Below are 14,623 nucleotides of genomic sequence, written 5' to 3'. Positions count from 1 at the left end.
GAATGTAAAACTTTGTGTTTGCTTTTTTTTTTGGCACACAAAAACGAAATGTTGGCTCTTTACTTCTGCTTTATGTCATTGCTTTAAGCTAACTGGGCGATAGTTTCTACCGTTGTCACGGACCGGAATGTCTGAATAAGATTCTTTGGAGAGTCTTGTCAAAAAACTACGAGGTGTTCAGTGGGGCGCAGTCCCTGGCTTTTTTTGTGGGGAGGGGGAAGTTGCGGTAGCCTAATTGTTAGCAGGCTGTTCTACTGATCAAGGGTTCTGGGTTCGAGCCCTGGCGGGTGTTATTTCGAAAATTTAAGGTGGCTCTGAACCCCCCAGCCTATACTGTTTTGAGCCACCTTGAAAAAGAAAATGCCCTCGTAAGAGATCGACCGCGACCGCTTTTAGCAATTATGAACTGTGTGTTATCACTTGTTTTTCATTTTTCAAGCTCTAGTATGAAACCCTCCTCGAAAGACTAAAAGCAATCGTTCACTTCTGCATTAAAATGCGCTAGTGAAAACAATGGAACTGTACCGTGTTTTATCAGAACTAACGAAGATTCTAAGCGACTAGCTTGGCTATTTAAGACCATTTAGAAAATAGCCCAAAGAAAATACGCGCGCTTAAAGCAAAAATTAAGAGTGTTTTAGGTGGTCATACTGTTCCTATGGTAACAGTTATGTCACGAAAATGATTACAACGTGTTTAGCAATGACTGAGCAGGTTTTTTATACCACGATTGTATCATTAACTGATAGAGTGCTTGTAAACGACCCATCAAAATCATCGTCTTGGAAAGTGCCGCAAACTGTTTTGAGCCACCTTAATTAAACCTAAAAGGAGAAGATTTGTACCATCTCTAAAAGATGTCATTGTTTTTGTGAAAACCTTTTATGAAGTTCAAGTTTACCTTATTACATGAAATTTTCGCGACCCGTTTATTTCGCGATTTGGAAGCGCGCATATTTTGGTGAAAATTTTGCATTTTGAATCACTTTAACTTCGCGTTTTTGAGTAACACAATCTATTTCCTTAGCAACATTACTTTAACATGTCCTTGAATTTAGTAACCCGACTTAATTAAAGGTACAATAACGTCACAATTAATAAAAACGCGACGACGGGTCCATGTGTGAACGGTAACGTAATGTGAGCCACTTAATTTTCGCGTCAAGTTGTTCGCGATACTTATTATTCGCGTCACTTCAATTTCGCGACTTTTTGTAAATCGCCAAATTAATGTGTCGCGAAAATTTCGTGTAATAAGGTAATATTGACGTCGCCGTCCTATACAAAAAATACACATATTAAACATTTTGTCTTGGGTGACACGACAAGATTCGTGAAAGTTTCCCTCGTCACTGCCGTTCTGGTCCTCGCATCGTGAGGTCCCTGATGTTGCGCACAATGATGCAGAGAACATATATACCCTCAAATTTTAAAACAATACCTTGCAAGAAAACTAGAACTCCGCAACTCTTTTTTGCACCAATGTGGTGATTCGTTGTCCAGTAACCACATGTCCTCTTAGATGGCTTTTGTTAAAGTTGTGAAGCCTTCATTTCGATTCATTAATAATAGCAGTAATAATAATAATAGTTTAATAATAATAATTTTAGTTACAAATAATATTTAAAATATTTAAACAAGGAGCCCACTTCACTATAAGATGCTCTTCAGTGGGGCCCTGGATAAATAAATATTGAAAGTTAAAATAAAAGTAAGATATTTAAAGGAAAACGACCAATTTTTTAAGTTTTTGATTGAGGCAATTGCTGATTGAGGCAAGGTAGTAAGAACTACCTTGCCTCAATCAGCAATTACACCATGTAAATCTAAAATTATCCTTTTAATTTACACCTTTTCACGTTCTGTTGTTACTATTTGTCTTAATTAGCATTTTTGCCTACTTATTATTCAACTTGCTTTGTAATCATTCATTCAACTGAAGATGACAGAAGTTCTGTCGAAACATGTCTTTCAAACTTAAAAAATTGGTCGTTTTCCTTAAAATCTTTACATGTCTGCTGCTATCTAGACCTTTTAAAAGTAAGATAAAAGTTTAAAAGTTAAAAGTTAAAATACGTGCATACATCGAGGGATAATGCCCTACACTTTGCTTGCTGTGAATATAACAACTGTCGTATTCTATAAAGTTACAACTTCCTCGAGATGATAAATTTGTATCTACAAGCTTTAAAACATCTCAAATTCGTAACTCCCTTTCAGCCATAAGGGACGGACCATTAGAAAATGGACGGTGGGTGGGGCAAAAGCAAAAAAGAACCATGCAGGGGAGGGTGACTGAAAAAATAGGTCCGCAATGCGTACTTGTGGCTTTATGCCTAGTTTTATTCCATTCGACCGGAATGTTGTTTTTAAAATGTCAGTATCTGGGAGTTGAATTGCTTCAAGTCAGAAGGTAGACAAGTCGTTGCAATTTTTAAATGGCAGAATACTGTTTACTCATAGTCCCTATTGGGCAAGTAATATTTTAGTGGGGGCAACTTGAAACTGAAATGTCCTGGCCCACTGGGCAACTTGATTTCAAATTGTTTTTCCTGCCCTGAATGGGAACAACAATCGCTCAGTTTAGCCCAATTTTGTGCATTGTCCCATGTGAGTTTTAACTCTCTGAGCTCGGCACTGTTTGCATATGTCAAGTGAACTTGTACATGTAGCGTCAAGATGGTTTGCTGCTGTAATGACTAAGCCTGTTTAAATACATAACATCAACAACTGAGTCCCCGAACTGGGCTTGTGTGGTGCAATCCACGCCGGATTTCAGGCCAATGAATGTGGGCTTGCGAAAGCGGCTTAGTTTCAGTGCAATCCGCACTTAACACAAGCCGATTCTAGATATGTTGGCTTGCCTGAGCAAACAGCTCCCGTATCGCCGAGGAAACTCGCTCCAACACCTGAATGAAATAACGAGAAACAAGCAAGGCAGTGCAGTTTATTTTCGAAATGCAAGGAAGAAAACCACTCATAAACACCACGACCGAGCGATTTTGAATTAGATATGACTTACCTTGGACAATTACAACTAATTTGCGACAGAAAGCTCTTCAAAATTTTCACAAAACAGGTAAAACGGCTGCAATTACCAGTGGTGATTCCAGAAGGTCTGTCACGTGTCATCTCGTCCTCAAAGTGACTGACTGACTGACTGACAGACAGACAAACTGACAGACTGACAATCAAGATCGGCCTCAGACTTAGTGGTCTATAAGTTTTAAATTTTTGGTCCTGGTTTTCTCTACAATTAGGAAAACGGACATTTTTCCCTTTCAAGCCTGATACATTTTGTGCGCAGCAACCTCATCGTGAACACTGCTAGCCAAACATCCTTGCAGAAAAACTCTTAAGGATAACCATGGCTTAAAAGTGATGAAGGACATGCGTTATAAACAGCCATCCTGCTTAATTCGTTTCCAGTTAAACAAGCACATACCGTGTTTTGAAAGCCTCGCCATATAAGAGTGATTTCACAACTGAAATGTATAAATAACGATTGTGGACACAGATGTGCACACCCATGGCGAACCGTATTACTTCCCCTAAGATAACCGCTAAGATCATCATTGTACAAACGTCGTAAACAAAGACAATCATGGAGTTGTTAACACAACTGATGCGTTCAGTCTGGGCTGTTTAAATCGTGGAAAACACACCAAAAACGTTTCAATTCTGCAAAATTTTCGGCGGGGCATACCGCCAGACCCTCCTGGCGAAATAAGCCCTTTGGCCCCATATTTGTTGCTGGACGGCCACTCACAAAATCCTAACTAAAAGCTTGAGTCACTGCATTTCAAGAATGAAAAAAACGACTGTGTGGAAGATAACAAAATATTTACTTGAAGCCTGTTCCAGGCAATCAGATTGTGGCGAGTGTCAAGACTAAGATTACGACAGTAAAATATCCCTCCACCAAAAAAAAGAAACATTCGTGCACGGGACTTAACCCCGAAAAAAAATCTTGCAGAGACAGTGGACGTGAAAAAAAATTCCTGCTAGCTGTAAAGTCTCAAACCCCCCCCCCCCCCACCCCCCATCACTTTTCTAATGGTCCGTGCCTAGGCCCACATACCTCGCAGCGGACGTGTTAACATGCAGGTGCCATTTTAATGGTCGGCGCTGCAGATCAACGTAACTCCTCAACCGTAGGAACTCTATCAAAGGTTCAGTCAGTATCCACGTCAATTTCTGGTAAGTGAAACGTTCAAACATCCGAAATTCAAGAGCCATGGTCGCACATTGCCCTTCTCGCCATAAGACAACATTCAACTCAGTTGACGTAATGTTTTCATAATTGGTTGTTTACCAACCCTCATGATCAATAAACTGTTCGTATTTCCTTGCATGTAAATAGACCTTTTACGTGATTTTAAGTCAACAGAGCTTGCACGTGAGATGGCAAATACAGATATTATTGTCTGTCACTTAATCAAACTGCCCGCGAATATCAAAATTTACACATTTTTAGTCTGAAATACTGTAAGGAATCAAAACAGACCTTTCTTTTCTCCAGCTGTACTTTAAAACAGCTTGTGACTGTACCATTTTTGAAAAGAAAGTTAAATTATTTCTTTTAAGTAGTAACTTTACCTTTGATAGTTGAATCAGTGTTTTTGTCTCAGGACATATACATCAGTGTAGCAGTTTATATGTCACATAGCTAATAAACAATTATTGAATGAGGTTTTTGTGATGTCCGGAATAATCAAGGTCGAGGTAGGTGTTATCAGCCAAAGCCGAAGGCTGAGGCTGATAACACCGATCGAGACCTTGATTATTTCGGATATCACAAAAACCGAATCTCATAATTGTTTTAATATACATTGTTTTAAAGAAAATAACGACAAACTCATTATCGCATCGAACACAGTTTATTTTCCAGAAGCCATGTTCTTACGTGAACTTGACATTAATATTGCTCTTGGAAATCATTCATTGCGCGCGCAACCTACGGATTATTCACTAAACTGCTAGCAGATTGGTGAATAGGCCCTTTGCAGCTGGGGTCACGTGACCAAATTTTTCCTGGAAAATTTTTATATTATGGGCTATAACTTGAAGAATGCCAGAAATGGAAAGAGCACATCGAAAATATTAAAATGGCCAAGTTTGAGGCCCCTGGCATTAAAGAGTAAGTTTATACGACCGTTTGAATTTTCGGACAATTTAGAGGATTTGTATGGAAAATGTTGCTGGAGAGCAAGGCCTTGCTCTTCAACAACTTTTTCCATACAAATCTTCTTATTCTTTTAAAAATTCAGGCTGTCATAAAATCTCATTCAATAATGATTGGGGCCTCAAACTTGGCCAATTTAATATTTTCGACATGCTTTTTCCATTTCTGGCATTCGTTTAGTTATAGCTCATAATTTTATGAAAAATAGGTCACGTGATGGCTTAGCTGCAAAGGGCCTATAATCTGTAGGTTGCGCTGTTTCCCAGAATTAGCTGTAGGTTTTTAGCCAATGAGAAGACAGATAGTGACTACAATGTATAATAATTATTGTAATTTTATCGTAAGCGAAGTGGCTGTGTTGCCAAATAGCTTACCCAAAGGGATAAGACAATCAAACCCTCTGAGTGATTTTTACATGATATTAAAAGTGACATCTTCCAGAGCTAGCTCATTTGGTATTACACCTCTTTTATTTTGTTTTGCCTTAATGTTTTCTGTTAATAGAGTCAAACAGAAAGGAAACATCTGCACGGCGAACGAGATTGCTAATCAAAGAGGGTGGCCTCAAGGTGGCACTTCCTAGTAATGCGTGTACTAGTGTTATATTTCGAGCCCGTTTCTTCCTCCAATTCACCCGGCCTATCAAACGTGATAGTCTTATGCAATCATCGATGTTATAATCATGGCTTTTAGTCAAACAAACAAATGCGTTTTCTCTGTCTATGTGGCTTTAATTGTGATTTTCTTTTAAGTTTCTTCCGCGAGATCTAACAAAACTCTCAAAGTACGTCAAATCTGCCTTGGTATAAAAAAAAAACGCGTAGAAAGTAGGGGTTGGAATGGCAGTTTCTTCGTAATTTTGCAATTTTATGTCTTTTCCGATCTCTTCGCGCAAAAGGTTGATCAGATAGATTTCCATTCAAAACGAAAAATGTCAAATAAAGTAAAATAGTTATAACCAGCCTGAAAACTACGTGGAATCTCACCGCAGAAACACGAGAAAATTCACTGTCGGTTTTTCCTAAAATATTGTAAAACTCTAATGTTTTCCAATGAGCGCAGACGGATAACTACAGTTTTCGTACTCAGTGCGCGTGCAGTCCTAAAACTACAGGTAGCCACCTTAGATTGTTCCATTGACCTAAATGAGAACAGCCTGAAGAGCGCATGCCAACAGTGTGATGACGCTGATCATTGGTACTGCTATAGCTTTATTGCACAAGTCCTCGGTGCAGCAGCTGAAGTCACACTTGGTGATTGTTAGGGATTCATCATCAGACTCAAACTTGCAATCATTGTCGTCCTCGCACAACGATGTATCAAAACATCCTCTGAAATATCCTTGAATTGTCTCGCCACTGCGTTCTCCGTGTAAACCGAGTTTAGCACAGCTCTGTTTCTCATCATCAGAGCAACTTAGCACTTCTCTGACGTCATCACAGTCATCCCAACTCTTGTTAGAGGTGCAGTGATAGCACTGGAGAGGCCTTGGGGTGGGGACTGGGGCTTCACTGGCTCCTTCCACTGCAAAAACAAAGAAACAGTAAAACAGGCTTTGTGTACCTTCGGTTACTACCAACGCCTTCTTTTACATACCTAACGCCCGCGAAATTCGCACATTTTCATGGCCCATTTAATGGGAGTAGAACCACTCGCGGGGATCGACGACATTGTGACGCTTGTACATTCATGACCGTTGGAAAAAATTTGTAGTTTTCTAAATATCCTGACCATCCAGAACAATTTTCTACTTATAAAACATTACATAGAACGTGAAAAGACATATTGCAAATGTCACAAAAACAACTTAAGTATTGAAGTATCATCGAGATTTCGAGAGCAAGAGGGTATATGTTACCGTTTTAATGTGATGTTGAGAATTTTCCGGAAACTCCGACTATAAAAATAGATAAGTTGCTATTTTTCACAAAAGAAATTACACGATTTTGTCGCATAGTTTGAGATTTCTGTGTCTTTTATTTGCAAATTTCAGTCTCTCTTCTTGAGGTTCTCGTGCCCTGCAAACGACATTGGTACTCACTCTCATTGCAGGCATCCTGGTCACAGCAACTGTGTGAACACGTCCAATTGGGATCCTTGCATACTAAGGATATTGTAATTGAGGCCTCATTGCAGGTTTCGACTTCTGAGCACCGTTTCACAAACTGTTTGTTCATGATGCTTCCATTATTGAAGGTAGTAAACAGTTGTTGACAGCGGTCCATACCAGAAGCACAGGTCACAAGCTGCTGTTGTTTTACGCAATCCTCTTGACTTTCCATGCTGTTACACGTGTAGCACTTGAGTCCAAGAGCTGCAATAAACAACATAGACATTCAATCGAAAGAATAATATATAGATTTAGCCAAGCCTAAAAGCGGGGCTCCTTGTTAAGACCCCGATTAAGCTAATCCAGGATTAGCGAGAATTTTGATCTGAGTTTTGTAACTTTGCAGTGAGGTTTTCTGTTTATTGTTTGCCCTTCTGTTTTGAGTTTGAATACTCTAAGAAACTACACAAAACAAAAGCAGTGAAAAACATTTGTGAACAAGAAAAACTTATACTTTGGTTAACGTTTAATCCTGGGTCAGCGTTAACCGGCTTCCGAACAACTCGGCCCAGTTTACAAGTTAATCTGGCATGAGCCTGCGATCCAAAAAAAACCAGCTCTTGGTCAGTAACTTCAAAAAAACCACGTGACCCCGATGAGCTCTAGACTTAAGTCCGCGATATGGTTACGTGAAACTGGTCAGCGGGCCGCCGGAGCTCCGCTATCATAAATGAAGTCAAGCCGTAGCTGCACAGCTCATTATTGTCATTATTGTTGTCAGTTCTTGAGTGTTACTTGACTTATCAGCAAAGAAAAATTTTTGCAAGTTATGCTTTTGTATGCGGGCGTCTACTCTCGTCCCCAGAAATTGCGACGCTACGAAGAACTCCCGTGAGGAGTCTGCTTGTACCGAATTTGTTTTGAGCTGGCGCAAAGTATTTGTTTTCTCTGAGCTTTTTTTGCCTTTCCCTTTTGACAGTCAATGTGCCCAGCGATCGCAGTTCTCCGTGATGAATGAGCAAGACTCGCAGGCCGCGCGGCATTAATCATATTTGCTCCTAGAAGCGCATTTACCCGGCACTTTGCGTCGCACTTTGCAATCATCAGCTCCCACGACAAATCGTCTTGCCAATTGACTCAGTGCCCATTTTCAGCTTTTTTTAGATTCAAAACCTTGTCCTGACTCTTTCGGGCAGTCATTGCATGCGTCGAAGTCTGAAAAAGATTTAAGAATAACGATCTATCGGAAATGACTCTTGATCATGGCATACGATTGTTTTAGATGGAAGTAGTCAGAAGTGAAGTGCCTCGACAACGGTACAATCGAATTCACTTCAAACAGCATTGATTTGTCTAAGCCCTGTGCATATGACGTTTATTGCCGATTTTACCTTTCACCGCATAACAATAAGTGCTTCAAGAAAGTTCTGTTCGATCTCTTTCAACGTGTTTAATAAATGGACACACCGAGTGTCTCATCCAGCACAGACTTTAAGAGCTGGAATTACTTGAACTGGTATGAACTGAAAGATCAAGCTCGTTCAGCTTAAAATTCGTCATTAGAACAGCTTTTTGGACCATTGAGAGTTTCTGTGATTTCCTTTTCCTTCATCCTCGCTTTTCCCTTCTTCTCCTTTTTTCTAATAATTAGTGATCGTTCATAGCTAGGTCGAACGCGGAGCCGTTGTCTTTTTGAGTTTAATGCGCCATCGCTTTTTTGTAGCAACGAAATTTCACCTTCGGAGCTAGCATTTGATTGGACGCACGACAGCTTATGCTAGTGAGCTTATGCAAGTCTCCTATCAGGTACTATAAGGGAATTCTCAGTGTAAGAAATTAAACAAAAACTTACTGAATACAGTGCAGGCGTGTTGGATATTAACATCTGCTATGATATATCCTTTAGTTTGATTTGGTTATAACTTTGGTTGGTAGCAAGTATCTAAACAATTTTTTGAACACTGAGTTTTTCGTCTCAGTTGCAGTATAGGTGTGTATTTTTTTTTTTTTTTTTTTTACTTTCGTTGTTTTTGTTTTGTTTTGTTTTTATTTTTAATACGCTCAAACAACCTGTTCATAAGCAAATGAAATCTCGGCTCCCTCCATCGAACAAGTCAATAAATGCAAGTGGTTTTCCGCAGGGCGCTTTCGACAGTTCCTAAAATTTAGCCACGTAATCTCACATAACCATGAAATATGTTATTTTCTACTAAGCTGGTCATTAATGAAGCAATTGGTTATTAATAAAGCAATACTAACCTGAGGTTAAGCAGAGCGTCAGAACAGAGATTGCCAAGAATTGAGTCATAATGCTGAATAAGACACAGTGTGTTTTACACCGTTCGGCTGAGTGCTATACACTTTGCCGCGTCTCAAGTTTATAAGTAGTTTGGGTTGCCAATATCACTACGGTCAGTCCAATACGGGTTAAGTGTTTTACATCATTTGCATTCAGCAAGAAAGTGTGTCATAATTACAATTAAATCATATTTAATTTGCGTGATTCATAAACCTTGAAACATCTGAAATTCGACAACCAATGTCGTAAGTGTGGTTTAAATATGATTTTCTCGATCTTTTTCTCCATAAGTCCATATTCCTGACATTCCTCGGGCGGACGTGCTGGCACTCAACGAGCATAAGACGGCAATATTACATAAACGTGATAGTGATTACTTGTTTATATCAACCCGCTATCAACAAACTATTGTATATTGTCTGGCAAGCTAATTTACTGTCCCGCAATTAAAATCAATAGAACGTTCCTGTGTCGTTTGCTGTTGTTGAAGCGTGAAGAAAGTAAGTTATGATCTCAATCATTTTATTAATTAAAAGCTTTCATAAAATGATACAAGAGGAAATTCGTATTGACACCGTCACCTTAATATTTGGTTAATCAAACTTTTTACGTCTTCTTTTACTTTCTTTATTTCCATCAAAGAATACTACTGTACGATTGCGCCTTATTCTATTCACTGATCTAACATCAGGTTGATACGTGCTTGAGTAAACACATGCTGTTATGCTGCGGTAACTTTCAATAATTGTCCATCTCGAGATTAGCACATTCTTTTTAAAGAAATTAATATTAGTCTAAACGGAGGAGGATTTCAGTTGTCAAAATTATGTTTTCATGACAAAGAAGCAGTATTAGTTTTTCAAATTTAAAACAGTCAAAGTGCACAATTCAGTGAGAACCTAGTGAAATAAATTCTATGTTAAAATAATTTTATCTCTATCGGCAGCGGGTCTTGGAGTTGGTCTGGAAAGTTGCAAATTAAGCGGTTTGTCTTGGTTTCTGTTATTAAAACCTCTTATCATATACCGATATCAATCTTTAGAATATAGCCCCCAAAAAATATGCGTGCTGATTGGTTTAAAATCGTGTTTCTATTTAACGATTAGATTATGAGCTCGAGACATTTACGGAGGTGATAGTTGATGAGGCCGACGGCCGAATCAACTATCGCCTCATAGAAATCGAGAGCGAATAATCTAATTTTTTCAGTAGAATTCTAACTGAAATTTCCTTCACATAACGATTCCAATTATATCTGGTCTTAGTATTAAACTTCATGCTTTAGAGAATTCGCGCGGACTGAATTAATTGTTAATTTGACATTTGCAGTTGTGTACGCGCTCATCAGTTTCTTTAAACATTTTCGAGCTTTTTTAATCCAAGAAAACGTAAATGCCCTCCTTTTATAGTTTTCTCAGGAATTTTGTTTATTCGGTAGTTTTTAAATGTTCTTTCAAAGAGAAACGAGGAAACGTTGCAATTTTGTCGACCATACCAAGCCACTGCACACTAATGGCTGATAAAGTGCAATGGCTCAACCAATCAGATTACAGCATTTGTATAAGTATACTTGAAGAATTCTACTAGAACTCGATAAAAGCACGGAACATGCTTTCTATTTTTTAAATACTGAAAAATTCATAAAAAGTTAATCGTGATACCGATTGGTATCGGCGGCAATGGATAGAAATCGATGGATTAGTTAAAGCTGTGAAATTGAAATTGATATCGATTGCCGAGTGAAATCGAATAGCTTTTGTCCCACTGATTCACTTTAGCTGTGGGGCTGTTGCGATACTCTGTCTTGAGGACAACTTAGCTGAAAATGCAGTTTCATTCCGAAACAAAAGTCTCTGAAAAATACTTTTGCAGATTTAGAAGCAGATTTAATACCAGATTGCGCCGCTAGCATATAGTGTGTCATGTGAGTTTGCTTGAAACCAGGAGCCATAATCGGGGACGGAGACCGTAAGCACGCGCTATTGCTAGTATTGGCTGTCCCTATGATATGGGACAATTTTCCTATTTTTAGAACAAATTGCGACATCATGTGCGACACACGCGCGAACACGCTGCGAGGATTTTTGCGGATATAGCGGGGGGAAATGGCGTCCGAAATTGCCGAAATGTTTTGATACTTTTGGCCCACAACTCAATGCGTTAATGTCTGTTGGAATTTTCATTTCAGTATTTTCGTCGTAAGCTGCTCCAGTTTGAAAGTAGTAAGACAGTGTCGAATTTAGTGATGTCCCGCTTTATATATATCACTGACCAAGTTATGTTCCACTGCTTCTTTTACAAGAGCTCCACATTACTCCACTCTACTGAAGTTTCACACATGTTGAACATTTACAGCTTTTCCATAACACAACAAAAGACTAGTTGGATATAGTTGGATATAAACAGCGTTTCAGGACTTCAAAGTTTGTCTCCTCTTGCCGCACGCTTGCGAGGATTTCGCCAGTCGATCGCGACCGAAAAGTAAAAAAAAAAATAATTGCAAGTTTGAGTTTCGCCTGAATTGTGTGCAACCCTTGATGTTTTATCAAGGCCCAATAAGTGACAATAAGTTTACGTCTGTAGATGCTGCTCAGTTTTGTTTGTGTAAAAATCCAACAAATTGTCTGTTGTCGATGAATAAGAGCGTCCGCCGATGTGTGTTTTGCACAGTCAGTAAAACATGACAAACTGGACTCCCGCACTTTCGTGTGAAAACTTACATCGAACTCAGATAATATCTCTAGTTTTAAAATATGTTTAAAGTTGATAAATTTTTGAGAACATATTAAAAGCCTAACTGAAAATATGTGAATACAGCAGAAATAATCGGCAAAGTTATACGATGACGATTTCTTTAATCAACTCGAACAACGATTTTGATTTTGTTGGCTTAGTTATCAAAACTCCTTGTCTATCTTATTTTCGCGGTGTAAAATTTCACTGTGTTAAAGAAACACACATGATGTTAGTAGCCTTTTGGCGTTGGTAAAAATTGTTGCAGCATCTCAGCACAAAAGACAAAGAAAGAAATCTTTGTCAAGATTTGTTGACAATCTGAAAACACCGACTCGGACTTGACAGTGCACGCGCTGCACTATGCAAGTGAGCTACTCAAAAACTTTTGCAAACTCGCCAAACAAACAGAAACAATAAGAAACTACAAAAACAGGTTCTGGTTAAGATTAAGCATTGTTTGAGAAACTCTCAAATTAGCTCGATACCAGAGTAAACAGTTTTCTTTCACAATTCTTCTTTACAGAACAAACGCAGAAGCTTACGCGTTCAACTAGCGCGAGCAGATATTATTCATTCACAGCGCGAAACTAAAGTCTTGTTTTCGACCCTGAAAAACTCACCTTTTCCATCAGCTTAGAGCATAAATGTAAGGGTCCTGGATCTTATTCACTGCCTTATTCCCCGCCATCGCTGTGAAAAAACTGCAAGAGAATCTCGCAACTCTCACCATTTGATCACGGAACGTGACAACATCCACGCGAGAACCCCCGACATGTGCGTGGATCCGCGCGGATATATGTCGTCATGGTGGCGCAATTTGTTCTAAAAATAGAAAAATTGTCCCAGATCATAAGTGCGCGCGGATCATAAGATTTACGGTCTCCGTCCCCGATTATGGCTCCTGTTGAAACTTAAACGACGTTTATTATTGTTGTTGGACTCCAACGACGTAACCTAACCCTACTACGCTGGTGAAAAGTTTCACAAGTTTAAACAATGGCGCATGCCAAGAGCACGGTGCTTACAATAGGTACCTTGGTAGTATTACACAAATCATAGCTGAAGTCTAGCTGAAGCAGCCAAGGTCACACATTGTGGGCGTTACCGCTGGATTTAGAAACTTGCAATTGTCCAGCGAGTCCTTATCACAAAGCGATGAAGTAATGCATCGTTTTTGATAATTCGTTTCGTTTTCCATTATGAAACGACTTTTTCACAGAGAGATAGTTTTTTTATGGACTGGTCACAGTCATCCCAGCTCTTGTAGGAAAACCAGTGGTAACACTTGACAGATTTAGAGGTCGGGTCTGCTGTTAGATCCTGGTAGGTCTGGAGTGTTGGCTTTAGTGCTCAGGTTGTAATAGCAGCCTCTGACCACGGGAAATTACCCCCTCTGAGGGATCAAAAGGCTCGCATAGGTCAGATCTGTCACCAAGGCACTGGGATTGAGTAGCACACCTTTGGGTACTACTGAGCCTGATTTTCCTCGGCTTGTTGCTATCGCCCAGCGGTTTCACCGACAGGACAAAAGATGATAATTGCTTGCTCATCAGGTGACTGAGCTCGATCATCTATTGATTGGTAGTTTACTTTGATTAGTTCCTTGAATTAAGAATTGACTCACCAGAACTTCGGGTTAATTTAATTCTGAACTTCTTTAGAAAGAACCTGTATGTCAAGGTTTCGCATCTTGAAAAGTTTAGCCTAAAATTTTCAAGTTCGTTGTTGTGTTCATCTTCTCAGTCTAGCCTAAACATTCCTTGTTCCTTTATGGCTTATCATTGTCTCCTTTGTGTACTTCTATCTTAGCAAACAATTATTTTCAGGTTTCCTTCAGTTTAAAGGTAGTTTTGTCGTCAGCCAAAATAACTCAAAATATCTTGATTGACCTCCTTTAAATCTGTACTTAATTTGGGCAAAACAAAGCTAAAAAGTGAAACAGTTTACAACTATGCCGACCTAGCTTTGTGATGCATAGAGTTTATTTAGTTGTCAGAGAGTATCGAGGACGCTTCAAGGCATAAGTCTGATTGTCCATGTTGCTTTTGTTTTATTTCACAGGGATATATTTCCTAGTACTGAAACGTTTGATTCCTTATTTCAGAATAACGAAAATGAATCGTCTCTCTCTGGCTTACACAGATGATTTTGTATCCCTGAATTAATTCGACTTGCCAACGACGGTGAGACAAACCCAGGCCCAGTTGTGACTGACTTTGATGTCAGGAAAATTGGCAATTTTGCCATCTGAGCAAGCTTGCAATAATCTGTCTTGAGCTGTTCTTTAAAGCCTCGCTGTCTGTAAATAAATCCGGTGTAGCAGTTGGGTCATATTCATATATGCATTGTTCAA

General features: G+C 39.2%; 1 protein-coding gene across 1 annotated transcript; it reads right to left on the bottom strand.

Annotated features, from left to right (window-relative positions):
• Positions 1–4,721: 4,721 nt before the first annotated feature.
• Positions 4,722–9,566, bottom strand: LOC145470198 (uncharacterized). Its single transcript, XM_081454030.1, has 3 exons — positions 9,495–9,566; positions 7,227–7,499; positions 4,722–6,709 (listed from the first exon to the last, which is right to left on the bottom strand). The coding sequence occupies exons 1-3, from the start codon at positions 9,541–9,543 to the stop codon at positions 6,327–6,329; spliced, it is 705 nt and encodes a 234-aa protein (XP_081310156.1). The 5' UTR covers positions 9,544–9,566; the 3' UTR covers positions 4,722–6,326.
• Between the last annotated feature and the right edge of the window lie 5,057 nt (positions 9,567–14,623).

This window comes from Orbicella franksi, chromosome 2 (assembly GCF_964199315.1).
Source record: "Orbicella franksi chromosome 2, jaOrbFran1.1, whole genome shotgun sequence".
Taxonomy (NCBI): Eukaryota; Metazoa; Cnidaria; class Anthozoa; order Scleractinia; family Merulinidae; genus Orbicella; species Orbicella franksi.
The sequence above is the reverse complement of the archived record's forward strand: the minus strand, read 5'-3'. Positions and strand labels throughout refer to the sequence as shown.

Coding starts and splice junctions, on each gene's coding strand:
- LOC145470198 (XM_081454030.1), bottom strand. CDS start 9,543: ATGACTCAATTCTTGGCAATCTCTGTTCTGACGCTCTGCTTAACCTCA. Junction 7,500..9,494: donor GACGCTCTGCTTAACCTCAG/GTTAGTATTGCT, acceptor TGTTTATTGCAG/CTCTTGGACTCAAGTGCTAC. Junction 6,710..7,226: donor CCAGGATGCCTGCAATGAGA/GTGAGTACCAAT, acceptor TTGTTTTTGCAG/TGGAAGGAGCCAGTGAAGCC.